This window comes from Xyrauchen texanus, chromosome 3, assembly GCF_025860055.1.
Source record: "Xyrauchen texanus isolate HMW12.3.18 chromosome 3, RBS_HiC_50CHRs, whole genome shotgun sequence".
NCBI lineage: Eukaryota > Metazoa > Chordata > Actinopteri > Cypriniformes > Catostomidae > Xyrauchen > Xyrauchen texanus.
In genome coordinates this window covers 24,266,792-24,279,990 of record NC_068278.1, presented here as the reverse complement: position 1 = coordinate 24,279,990, position 13,199 = coordinate 24,266,792, and the positions used below count along the sequence as shown (strand labels likewise).

General features: G+C 35.9%; 1 protein-coding gene across 1 annotated transcript in view; it reads left to right on the top strand.

The window, feature by feature from the left end:
* iqgap2 (IQ motif containing GTPase activating protein 2) overlaps positions 1-13,199 on the top strand; it is a 66,040-nt gene that overhangs the window by 26,287 nt on the left and 26,554 nt on the right. Inside the window, exons 6-14 of the mRNA XM_052101137.1 lie at positions 4,698-4,765; positions 5,295-5,408; positions 5,552-5,730; positions 8,081-8,168; positions 8,561-8,724; positions 8,816-8,903; positions 9,865-10,025; positions 10,689-10,855; positions 10,970-11,094. Coding sequence (XP_051957097.1) covers positions 4,698-4,765; positions 5,295-5,408; positions 5,552-5,730; positions 8,081-8,168; positions 8,561-8,724; positions 8,816-8,903; positions 9,865-10,025; positions 10,689-10,855; positions 10,970-11,094 — 1,154 coding nt within the window. The remainder of the gene's footprint in view (positions 1-4,697; positions 4,766-5,294; positions 5,409-5,551; positions 5,731-8,080; positions 8,169-8,560; positions 8,725-8,815; positions 8,904-9,864; positions 10,026-10,688; positions 10,856-10,969; positions 11,095-13,199) is intronic.

The following is a 13,199-nucleotide window of genomic DNA, read 5'->3' as shown; positions in this document are numbered from 1 at the left end:
GTGGCTTGAGTCCCAAAATTGGAAATAGACTTTTGTTTCCTAATCTTAAAGGTGGGGTATGTGATTTTCTTTTTTGACCATTTTTTCAAAATAACTTGAAATCCTATTCCTAACCCACTTACTGGATGTAAATTAGAAGCACTGAAATGAAAATTAAGCAATTTAATCATCTGTGGAACGGGCAGGACTCGAAAAACTCCAGCCAATCATTTTCAAGACCATCTAGAATCATTGGACAGAAAATGTGTCAATCAAACGGTCGTACCATGCCCCCCTCCCCCCACCACCCTGGCGCGCGTGTCCCGTTCGTCATCAGCTGCTTTCAGATGGAGCGGCATTTACTACACAGAGCTGTAGTTCATCACTGACAAGCTGGGCAATTTACCCTTCATTATCACGGCCCAGCTTGTTAGTGAACTACGGCTCTGTGTAGTATACGCCTCCATCTGAAAGCAGCTGATGGCTATTTACTAATCAATGAATGCACTTTATGTTATGTGCTTTACTGACGAGATGCGCATAACAATCTCATCTGATAACATTATATCGGTCAGCCCTATATTTAGCCATAAACTTCGGTGACAACCAGGACGTCCAATATATTTTTATATATTTTATATATATTTATACAATATATATTTACATTTCAAAAACATAAATTTTCTAACAATACTAATGATTTATGTGACTGTTGAATGTTAATAATATCTGGTGCAACTTAACGCTGAATGTTGTGCCATGTTGACGGTCTTAGCAGGTAAATGGTGACGTCATGCAGAAACTCCAACCTATGCTAGCCTGGCTCGCTCTCGCGCATCTGAGTTTTCGCTCGTGCATGATTGCGCGTCCTTGTTTTTCGAATGGGTGGAGTCAGGGCCAGCGTTGGAGGAGAGAAGGTAGGACCTTATGAGTTGTGTATTTTCAAAATCTGCCGGCCGTTTTGTAAATCACATACCCCACCTTTAAGTGTTTTTCCAATGTTGGAGAGCCAATAACTCCAGAAATATTGAAGATACTGTATCTTAAAATCCTTTTAGATTCTGGTTCATAACAAACTTTCCTTGTATATTCAATTTAACACACTATATGGTTTAATCTCAGAGAAATGTGTCTCTCAATCGTTAATAGTTAGCCTAGATGTTACACTTCCTCAGTGTTTGAAAACCAAATATGGGTCATGTGGTATGAGGCCAGTATTTTGGTTAAAAAAAACAAAGGACGTACAAATTTTGTCCAACAAAACAACTGAAGTACAAATGTATCAGAAATGTACCTTTATTAATTCGAATAAAAACAGTAATGTCAAAATCTACATTTTTGAGAGTCATCAGAGTATTTGAGAGTATCATTAAGAGTAAGCAACACATGTCTCCTCAGTTAGTGCAATAGGTATTTTTTTAGTTTTTATTTGTTATAAAACTTCATTGATAATTACCATTCTGTTGTTTTATGGCTTGCATTGGACTGAATGCTCTGGACTATGAAATTTGAGGTGTAATCCAGCACACTGTTATGAAATCTGGTTCCCGCCCTGCAGGAAGTGTATAGAGATTTGCTGAGCTTTCTGTTTCCCTTCTTATTCTGCCTTCAGTGGAAACATGCTATATACACAATCATGATCAATGTTTGCTTATTTGCTTATTGCAAATTATGCTTAGAAATTTCAGGGGGAATCCCCTCAGATGAGCTTAGTATAAATGTGTAGTCAAGAGACTGATTTGAGATCTCATCTGTAGGGCATTTTAGCCATTATTCAGTATCATGACATTTGTTATAAAAAAATTATTTATTATTATTATTATTTTCTCCCCTTTGGAATTTGAAATGCCCAATTCCCAATGTGCTCTAAGTTCTCATGGTGGCATAGTGACTCACCTCAATCCGGGTGGTGGAGGACGAATCTCAGTTGCCTCTGCGTCTGAGACCATCAATCCACGCATCATAGCGCGTGTGGAAGCTTCACGCTATTCTCCGTGGCATACAATCACATCTCACCACACGCCCCATCGAGAGCAAGAACCACATCATAGCGACCACGAGGAGGTTACCCCATGTGACGCTACCCTCCCTAGCAACCGGGCCAATTTGAGAGTTTTTTCAGAAACCCATAACACATAACATAAGTGATAAACTTCTGTTCATATATTGGCCTGCACTGTTTTTGCTACAGACATGAATTATACCTCAAATCATGAGACATTGTTGAGGAGAGGTGTGCTATTACTTTTCTAAGTGATTCGGTTCTTTTGACTTGTAAGCCTAGCAAACCACATATCATCACACTAAAAACCACTCATAACTTCATGGTGATGCCCCGACAACCCCTCACAACACCCTAGTAAAATCGAGTTTCAGCTGTGACTATATGTATTGAACTTTATTTGATGATAAATACATTTTTAGAAAAGCAGTGTGTGACTGAGAGCAGAAAACTGGTAAAGGGTCAATTTCAAATGGAAATCCTGGTGACAGGCATAGGTATCTTAATTTATGCAAAGCTTTAGATGTTTGACTCAAGCGTGCACAGGGGAATGTGTCTAATGAATGACCACAAGATGGCTTCTTTTTTGGTAAATGATTTATAGTGTTTCTGCTCTCTCTTTCTTTCTCTCTCTCTCTCTCTTGTCTTGTGTGTGGGTTGCCTGGCTTCCTCCCTTTGCCTTGCACACGCTCTTCCTTCCTGAACCTGTAGTTAACCCCTTCAGTGACACTAGACAACACTGACACAGCAGAGACCCAAAGAAAAATCAGCCACAAGTACTACATACTTTGAATTGGTTGTTGATAAATAGCATGTCCATGAACTTTTTATTTTCCAACATCGAACTTATAGGTTAAAATGTATGTATGGGTAGTTGATGTACGATGTGCACATTTGTTTTTGACATTATTTAATTCTTTCAATCATTCATAATTTGTACTCACCTAATTGCACCACATTTTAAGAAGTCCTGTGGTGTGAAAACATTACGGTAAAGTACAAATATTTAATGCAGTCTTTTAATTAATATGAGGTTGTAAAAGCTGCATGCATAATAATAATTAAATGCTGATTAAAATAGTTTTAGATGGAGTTCAGCATGTTCTGAACATCCAACACATCGAACATTGAGGTGGATGAGCTAAAGCAGCAGATGACCCCTCCGGGTATCACTACTGTCAGCCTAGAACAGGAAACTGAGGCTGCAGTGGGAACAGGCTCACCAGAACTGGACAGTAGACGATTGGAAAAACATTGCATGGTCGACAGATCTGGATTTCTGCTGAGTTACACAAATGGTAGGCCCACTGCAGCCTCTGTTTTCTGTTTTCTGAGATCAGCAGTTACAGAAATACTCAATCCAGCCCGTCTGGCACCAACAATCATGTCATGGTCGAAATCACTGAGATCACTTTTTTCCCAATTCTGATGGTTGATGTGAACATTAACTGAAGCTCCTGGCCCATATCTGCATGATTTTATACATTACACTGCTGCCACACGATTGGCTGAAAAGATAATCGCATGAGTAAGCAGTTGTACAGGTGTACCTAATAAAGTGGCCGGTGAGTGTAGATGTCTGAAAGCTAGTCTTTGTCCACATAGCTCTGCTATCAGTTTGGCTCTAAATAATGTAATTGATCCTCTTGTGACTCATCAGCCGTAGTGACCTACATCTCTTATACAAGCGAGTATAAATTTACACCAAACTGGGTCTATCTAACATAAACATGCTCAAGTGCACAACACTCATAACTCTTCAATAATTAATTACTCCTCTATTTGTCCTCAATCAGCAGACAGATAAAAGTTTAATACAGTTTCCAATAGCGTTTGACTCTAATTGTATGCAGTGGATTTGGGCTACAATTGGCTCAGCTTTGTACTGCCATCTTGTGGAAGAATCTTATAACTTCACATTTTGTGATCTGTCGTAATGGTCTGTTTTGCAGAAAAACATATTTAGAAAATGAGGCATAATTAATCACTTAAAGGGTTATTTCAACCGCAGAAAAAAGAAAGAAAACAATTCTGCCATCATTTACTTACCATTGTATTTTTCCAAAGCTCTATGATTTGATTTCTTCTGTGAAACACAAAAGTATTATATCATTCACTTTCATTGTAAAGGTGCAATTAAAATTAATGGTCACAGAGACTTTTAGTCTTAACATTCTGCTTGACATCTCCTTTTGTGTTCCAGAGAACAACATTATGTTTAATAAATTAAGACAGAATCCACATTTTTGGGTGAACTATCCCTTTACTATGTTAATTGGTTATCTCATATAACTTGGTTGTATTATATTAGATCTCAAGATGCTGATGCTTTGTTTGCATGAGCATTAGCAACCTAGATGCATTAATGGTTGCTCTGCTTCTAAACTTGTGCAGTTTTCTATTTTAGCAGTTCATTTAGATGGACTGCTTCCTCCCATCCAGGCATACAAAATGTCATATACTGGGGAGAAAAAAAGAGCTGGACAGTGTGAACAAAGGTTGCTATACTAACATTGCTAATAATCTTGTGGGTAAACGTTTTAAAGAGTGTTCAAATTTTTTGATCTCAAACTCATTGTGTGTCCTCTCCCCAGTGTTCATGACCAGCAGCTCTGTTATCTCTGAGAATAATCATTATCTTGCTGTTGTTTGATCACGCTAACTACATGATATAATGCTTTTATCACTGTTTTTTGTTTTGTTTGTTTTTTTGCAGTTTGTACCTCTTCAAATTGGGAATTGCCCCACAGATCCAGGACCTGTTGGGGAAAGTTGACTTCACAGGTACAGAACAGTGATTAGTAGGGTCATTCTCAGGAAAGTTTTAGTTTATTTTTTTCTTGTTTGAAAAGTTTTTTGCAAAACTTACATAACTTCCCCCCACCTCAGGCCTAAAGTACAGGATCAGGGCTACAGTAACCACAGCTTTTCAGCCTTGTACCAAAACTGTACTTATTTATCTTTATACATATATTTCATAACCCTAATCCTACAGCGCTACATTATTTAACCCTGTCAGAGTAAGTTTATTCAAATAGGCTACTTATCATTTGAATAGAAAAGTGAATATATGAATATAACCTATAACATTTTTCTTTCAAATCACGTTTTGTGCCAATCCTGTTAGATTCATGTTATGGGGAATAACATGACATTGTTTCTTGTCATGACATATTTGTAGAACACATGGGGCTCTATGGTGTCACTCCATATGTCTTGATGGATTCATGAGCAGGTTACTTGTGCTGCACTATGATAGTAAATAAATGAATACCAGACACAGTCATGACATTTAATATCCTCTTTCTTGTAGAGGAGGAGATCAGTAACATGAGGAAAGAGCTGGAGAAATATGGCATCCAAATGCCCACCTTCAGCAAGATTGGTGGCATCCTGGCCAATGAGCTTTCAGTAGATGAAGCAGCATGTGAGTTGCTACTTAATTTATGTCCTACAGTATAAAAATATATATGCCATTTGTAAGTACACCTGTCTACAATAAATACATATAATGTATATTATCCTCATCCTAAAGCATCTTTTAAATGTTTTTGTGCCTTTTCTCTGCAGTACACGCTGCTGTCTTTGCCATTAATGAGGCCATTGACAAAGGTCATGCAGAGAGCACAATGGTTGCTCTGCAGAATCCAAATGCCTCACTGAGAAACACACAAAAGCCATTGGCTCAGGCCTACCAGGACACGCTGAGCAAAGCTAAGAGGAGGAAAGAGGATCAGGCCTCGGGACGGGTAATCTAGATAGTCATTTTAGAAGTTAAGACATCCTTAATATAGACCCAACTACTTTTATTATTTTACTTTATTATCTTTATTATTAATATTTTCAACATTTAAGAATAGTAGTTAAGACTATGAAATAACACAAATGGAAGTATATGAATTACTGTATGCATTACCAAAATGTCTTTCATTATTATATTCATCTTCTTATGTAGGCATCATTTATATTTGTCTACAAAACTAATTTCAAGCATTTAAGCATAAGCCTTTAGATCATAAGATTTTTAAGATCATGACAAAAATAAGTTCAGTTAAGTCTATCTAAACTTTTGACTGGTAGTGTTCATACAGTATGTAGTAATTTGAGGCCGGTTTTAGCAGAAGTCGTCATCATTTACTATGCAGTGTGATCCATTGACTTGATAGTTCACCTAAAAATTAGAATTTTCTCATCATTTACATGCCATCACAGATGTGAAAGACTTTGTTTATGTTCAGAAGAAGAAAGAAAGATTTTTAGAAGAATATCTCAGATCTGTAGGTCCATACAATGCAAGTGAATGATGTCCAGAACTTTGAAGGTCCAAAAAGTACAAAAAGACAGCATATAACAGGGTTCGTACAAGTTGCTTGAAATACTTGAATTTGACGTTTTCAAATTTAAGTCCTGGAAAATCCTTGAAAATAGACATTTTGTTTTAAGGTGCTTAAAAAGTTCTTGAATTATTGAAAATCGTAAAATACGTTGCTTAAATCAATTAATAAACTATATCTATTTATTTATTTACTGAAAAACACGACAATAGACCACTAGACCACTGCTGAAGCAGGCAGCGCATAGACGGCACTGTCACAGGGCACCTGTTACTTTTGGCAGCGCTGATCTGAATGGGCCAATCACAATCAATTGTTACTGGAGGATTTAAAAATATATATTTTATAGAGACTGCTGTGGCAGATTTATCAAGTATGAATCCTTGCAACTATCAGTTTTAATTATAAATTACTCTCCAGAGTGGAAAATATATATGAGATAAAACGTTTTGAATGATTTGAATGCAGATCAATGGAGGATTCAGTTTTGTGAGCCTTCTAGCGCCCCCTTGTGTAAAGACAACTTTGTGTTTCACAAAATATGTTATTTCTGACATCATTTGGGTCGGTATCAAAATATGTTTACAAACTTGTCCCTTGACTTTTTTAGTCATGAAAAAGCATTACAGTTTTTTCCTGTAATGATATGAAATGGCTTGACTCTGTTTTGCTAATTTTTTAGAACATATATTTGAAATTGTTAATTGCCCGTAAAAATCATTGTCCCCTTCTTCTGGTACACCACTTCTAAGACATGAAAAGTCATTTGTGTATTTATTTTGTACTTATTTTTAATACAACCATTAGTGCAAGGTCGAACAAGTGTGCAAAAAAGCCTAACTAAATGATTATTTATAATTGAAATTATTTTAAAAGAATGTTTGTGCCTTGATTTCATGGCATTTGTGTTATCGGTGATAACCTTTTTTTTATGTTTAAACCTTTTTTTTTTTTTTTTTTAAAATAGTTGTGGAAAAAATTTGTTTAGGTCAAAGTTCAAAGCTGCTTAAATATGCATATAGTGATTTTACGCATTTAACCTTTACCTGGATTGTAGGCCACAAGAATAAATTAAATGCTTTATGTCTAAATATAATGTAAGAACAAGGATTTCTCATAGCAGCAAACTTTGATACTTATGCTCTGTGATTAAGTGAAAACTCCCAAACAAGTGAATATCTGAACCTTTTCACTAATAATGCACAGGGAGTAGTATTCCGGTAATATCTTGCTGGGCTTGTTTGGTATTAAAATAACTAAAAGGTAAATGTAAAGCCAGTTTGTTTTTATTTCTGCAAAGAGCCTCCTTTCCAACAAGGTCCAGCATTTGTTTACTTGCAAAATCAGCAGGATTTAGATTAAGGAATAACACAGCATCAGCCTTGCCTTCATGCTGATGTTTTCTAACACTCCTCACACATATTTAGCTGACTCCAGTATCATCCAATCACCTAAAGAGTCTTTTTGTTGTGTGTACACTGGTAAGGGTGTGTGAATGGTGTTTCGGGGCAGTGTCAGACCTCTGAATAACTGCTCAGAGCATTTTTCATATATTTTTTAAATGTATTCAGAGCAACTTATTAAATGGACAATCCCCCTTGAGCAAAGAGTCTTAAGTTTCTTGCTCAAGGGCGCAATGTTAGAGAGTCATGGCTCACTTTTACCAGAATTCACCCACCCTGATTTTTCTTTTGTTTTATTTAACTTTTAAAAACACTATGTCTCTAATTGTGACTCACATAACTTTGTCTGTATGTGTGTTCAGCGCTCCTCTATTGCAACTGAAGAGAGAGATGTATATGAAGAATTACTGACACAGCTAGAGATCCAGACTAATGTAGATCTTGTAAACAGTAAGTTTGGCACTTACATCTTTATTACTCATTTTTGTTCTGTTATATTTATACATAACCCCTCATGATTTCACATGTGCATTAAGAGGATCCTAAGAGGATGTTCAGATGTTTTTTGGGGAATACATTCATAAAAATGGAACCTTGAATTTGTAATATTATACAAGTAGATCAGCAATTTTCAACCATTGATATGGGTTCCAATATTAGGACTGTCAATAGATTAAACAAATATAAGTGGTATAAATGGTGGACAAAAATTAAAAGGGTACTTGAGCCTCATTGAGGGGCCTGTAGGAGTACATAACATTTGTATATATGTCATTCTAGACCAATATGGATATTATATTTATTCTCTAGGTTTAAAAATAATGCAGATTTTCTCTTTGTAGCATCAGCAGCAGTTAGTCAAGTAAACCAAGCTATTGATGCTCAGGATCAGAAAGCCCTCCTGTCCAGTCTTAGATTACCTACCCTTGGTCTTGTGGGAGTCACTGACGCCAACGCTCACTGTTACCTGGAGCACTTCGCATCCTACAGGGAACATAAAGTTAAGGTACTCTGAAGTAGACTCTGCTTCCTCTTGACCAAGAGTCAAAGTCAGGTGAAATTAGTTTGATGAGCACATTTATTACATCTCCTTGTAGGATGGTGGTTCCAGTGCACAGCTAGAGAGGGAAGAGATCCAGAGGGTCATCACATCCTGTAATGAGATTTCAGAGGCCGGGAGACGAAGTATGTTGTACATGTACATGCACCCTTGGCTTTTTGTGGGATAATTCACCCAACAATGAAAATTCTCTCATGATTTACTCGCTTTCATACCATCTCAGATGTGTATGGCTTTCTTTATTCTGCTGAACACAAATAAAGATTTTTAGAAGAATATCTCAGCTCTTTAGATACGTTCAATGCAAGTTAATGGTGGCCAGAGCTTTGAAGCTTAAAAACTCACACAAAGGCAGCATATAAGTAATCCATACGACTCCAGCGGTTTAATATATGTCTTCTGAAGCGATCCAATCAGTTTGGGTGAGAAACAGATCAATATTTAAATCCTTTTTTACTATACATCACCACTTTCACTTTCAGAATGTGAAAGTGAAAGTGGAGATTTATTGTAAAAAAAAAAAAAGAAGAAAAAAGACAAATATTGATCTGTTTCTCAACCACACCTATCATATCACTTCTGAAGATATTGATTTAGCCACTGGAGTATGGATTACATTTATGATGCCTATATGAAATGTTTGGAGCTTGAAAGGTCTGGCCACCATTCACTTGCATTGTATGGACCTACAGAGCTGAAATATTCTTCAAAAAATCTTAATTTTTGTTCTGCAGAAGTCATACACACCTGTGATGGAATTAAGATGAGGGAATGATGAGAGAATTTTCATGAGTGGGTGAACTATCCCTTTAGCAGTCTTGGATTTGGAAATAATATATTAAAGCTAGAAAACAACAGTTTGATTAATGTTTAAATGTATTGCTTTATTCTATATATTGTTTTGTTACAATTATTCTTCAGCAAGTGGCAGTATATACTATTCAAGTACAAAAACTAAGACAAGTAAATATGTTACAAGATCAAAGTGCCTCTAAGTGAGTAGAGTTGTCCATAATTTGAAACATTTGCTGCTGCATGATTTTTTTTTCAGACTATCTGTTTATATGATATTTTTGATTGACACAGAGCAGGAGGCTGTTGCTGCAATCAATGCAGCTATTCGGCGTGGCTTTCCAGAAGAGACAGTGGAGGAGCTGCTGAACCCAGAGGCCCAGTTACCCATCGTCTACCACACTGCTGCCAGCCTGTACCAGGCAGAGCTCTTCAGCCTGCAGATTGGATCTCAGGTCAGTATTTGGCTAGTTGATATGAAATACTCCTAGGAAATTGACATATACTTCTGTGTTACATGCCACACTCCATCTAAACCCATATTAAACCATTGTGACTCAAAATAAACTAGTGAAGGCAAAAAAGGTGATTAGAAATAATGAAAGAACTAAAGAAATTGTCTGAAAACTTTCACTTATGTATTCATATTAATTTTAATGTCTAGATGTTAAAGGAGCAGTTTACACCAAAATTATAATTATTTTATCAATTACTAAAAGAGAGAAAAGTCGGCAGATCACAATTCCAAAATTAGATCATTTTATTTTAATGTTCTCGCCTAAGCGAGAGCCCAGGCGTTTGGAGCCTACAGCTCTTCATCAGACAAATTGGGCACCCACATTGAGCTTTTTTGCCATTGGATGTGCATGCTTTTGTTCATTTTTCCTTCATCATTTACTAACCCTTATGCTGTCTCAAACTCATATGAGTTTCATTCTTCTGTGGAACACAAATGAAAATATATTGTTAATTTTAAATAACTGTCAGTCGTCACGTTATTCATCAACCACCCATTTAAAGGCCCTCTGTGGCACAGTCCTCAGGACTTTCTTTCTTGTCCTTACCTACATACAAAAAAAAAGTTTATGTTTTGGCCATCTTTCTCTTTTATGCATAAGAACAAGAGTGGTCTTACTCATGAGGAGCTGTGTGTAGCTGTGGAGATGCTTTCTGCCGTGTTTGTGTTAAATGAGGTGTTGGACACTAAAGACTCAGTCGCTGTGATTGAGCAGCTCAGTGACTCTCCAATGGGCTTCAGTAACCTGGATGCTGACAATATGCAGAGGTAAGAGTGATACTGAAAAATTCAGTGAACAAGAAAGGTACCTGGCACTATTATACTGAGATGTAACATGAAACTAACTTCACCGTGTGCCTTTCTTGGCTTTGTTCGACTCAGATATGCAGACACATTGATCAGACTCAGAGCAGAGTCTCTCGCCCAGGGACAAGAGTTCCTCACCTGGAATGATGTTCAGAAGTCCATCGACACTGTAAATATGCAGGTCCATGAGGAGCATGAGAGTAAGGGACCCAAACATGTTATTGTTTCAAAATACAAGCTTATTACATGAGATAGGGGGTGTAACATTATAACATTAGATACAATTATAAGATGATGATTTTGATTTTGATGACTTTTATTTAACTAAAGTCAAACTGTTGCCCCAAAAAGTAGTAATTTGTAATACATATTAAAATTCAGAACATTCAAATACATTACATCATTTACATATATTGTGGCAAAAGACAAGTAAAGCATTTAGCCTAGGGATGTCAATTTTCAGAAATTTTAATAATCAATCATTGTGGATATTAACAATCAATAAATGTATTTATCGTTAACGTTGATACTGCAAAACGCATATTATGTGAAGGACTCCATATAATATGTGCGAGTAGCCTTCTGTTTAAATATAATTTAAATGAATACACTTGGTTCCACTAAACCACTAGGTGTCAGAGTCCAAGATGACACAAAGACAAAAGTTACTGAGTGCACCTTTAAAGTATTCTTACTTCAGTGTATTTTAATACATTTAGGCTATGTTTAGTATGATTTTGTGAATTGTTTAATTTATTTGAATGAATTACTGTTAATAATAGCTTGTATTCAAGATATATAACTTGTATACATTAGGGCTGCAACCAACGATTATTTTGATAATTGATTAATCGAACGATTATTCGAATATTTGGCGATTATTGCAAAGATTAATCATTAGCTCTTAACCGATTATTCTGCTTGTGCACTGACTTAAAAGGTTGTATTAAACGTGCTTCCTAACTATATAGAGGACAAAATCATCTTTTAAAAATACCTCTAAATGACATTCACTGAATTAAAGTGGGAAACAAATACTTGTTATAAATTTTATAACATTTTTAATTAAACAATCCTATTGTTATCAAGTGTTTTTGTCTTGTTTTCCATTTAAAAATATCTAAAATTCCTTAAAACAAGATACATTTAATTGAGAAGCAACATATAAGATATTTAGACTTGCTTTAAGAGAATTTGTCTTAAATATACAGTAAGTGTATTTTGTATAAAAGTGTATTTTTCACTTGGTTATACTTCTGCAAAGTGCAGTAAAGACAAAATATATTATATTCAAGATCTATTCTCTAAAAGCAAGTCTAAATATCTTATATGCTGCTTCTCAGGTGAATGCATCTTTTTTTAAAGGATTTTGTAAAATATTTTTTATTTTTTAAATTATATTCAACATTCTCAGAAAAACTTTTTTTCTTCTGCAGTATAGTCTAGCTGCTAAAGTAAATGTACATTGTTTTAAAGGAGTTTTACATATTTATATTCGAAAACAAGCCAAAAAAAAAAAAAAAAAAACATATTTTGTTTCAGTGTATAATGGGACGAAGACTTCCCCTCTCACCTTTCTGTTCGCTTCAATCCATCTTAAACTCACAAAAAAGCAAACTCTCTCGTATTAATAAAGCTGAGTATTGCCAGTATTGCCAATTGATAAGAAATGCACAGTGGCATATATTATGATTCAGTAAGTCGTGAGCCATCACGTTATAATCTAGTTGCAGCAAGTGTGCACGATCAAGGGAGGAGCGTCCCCGTGACAGTGTGTGCATCAGCCGGGTGCAGTTTCAATCTCTCCCCCTCAGATTGGGACATTCGCACAACTCATAGATGAGGTGCTAACTGTACAGACAAATGCCAGTTTTGGAGTTTGTAGTTATTTACATGATCTGCTTCCATATTATTTTAACTTTAATAAAGCTATACCGCATTAAACATAACTGCATTTAATATGTAATGCCGGGGTGTTACATCAGTGATGTAACTGATATGAATACTGAATAATACTGAATCAAAACTTGCGTGTCGAGTGTCTTTAAAGGAGCAGCAGCTACAGCCATTTATTCCACAACGAGAGTGCTTCTGTATTTACTTATTTAGCATTATTGCATTATAATTCCCTCATACTTTGTGATCTACATCACCTGACGCTGTTTTGAAAGTTTATAGAATGCATCTGGACTGTGAGCAGTGTAATTCTTCCTCTCCTCAGTCAGGTGAGAGCTGCAGTGCTGCTCTCATGCATCATCATTAGAGTTTAAAGTTATCTCATGTTACATTAAATTAGATCAAACAA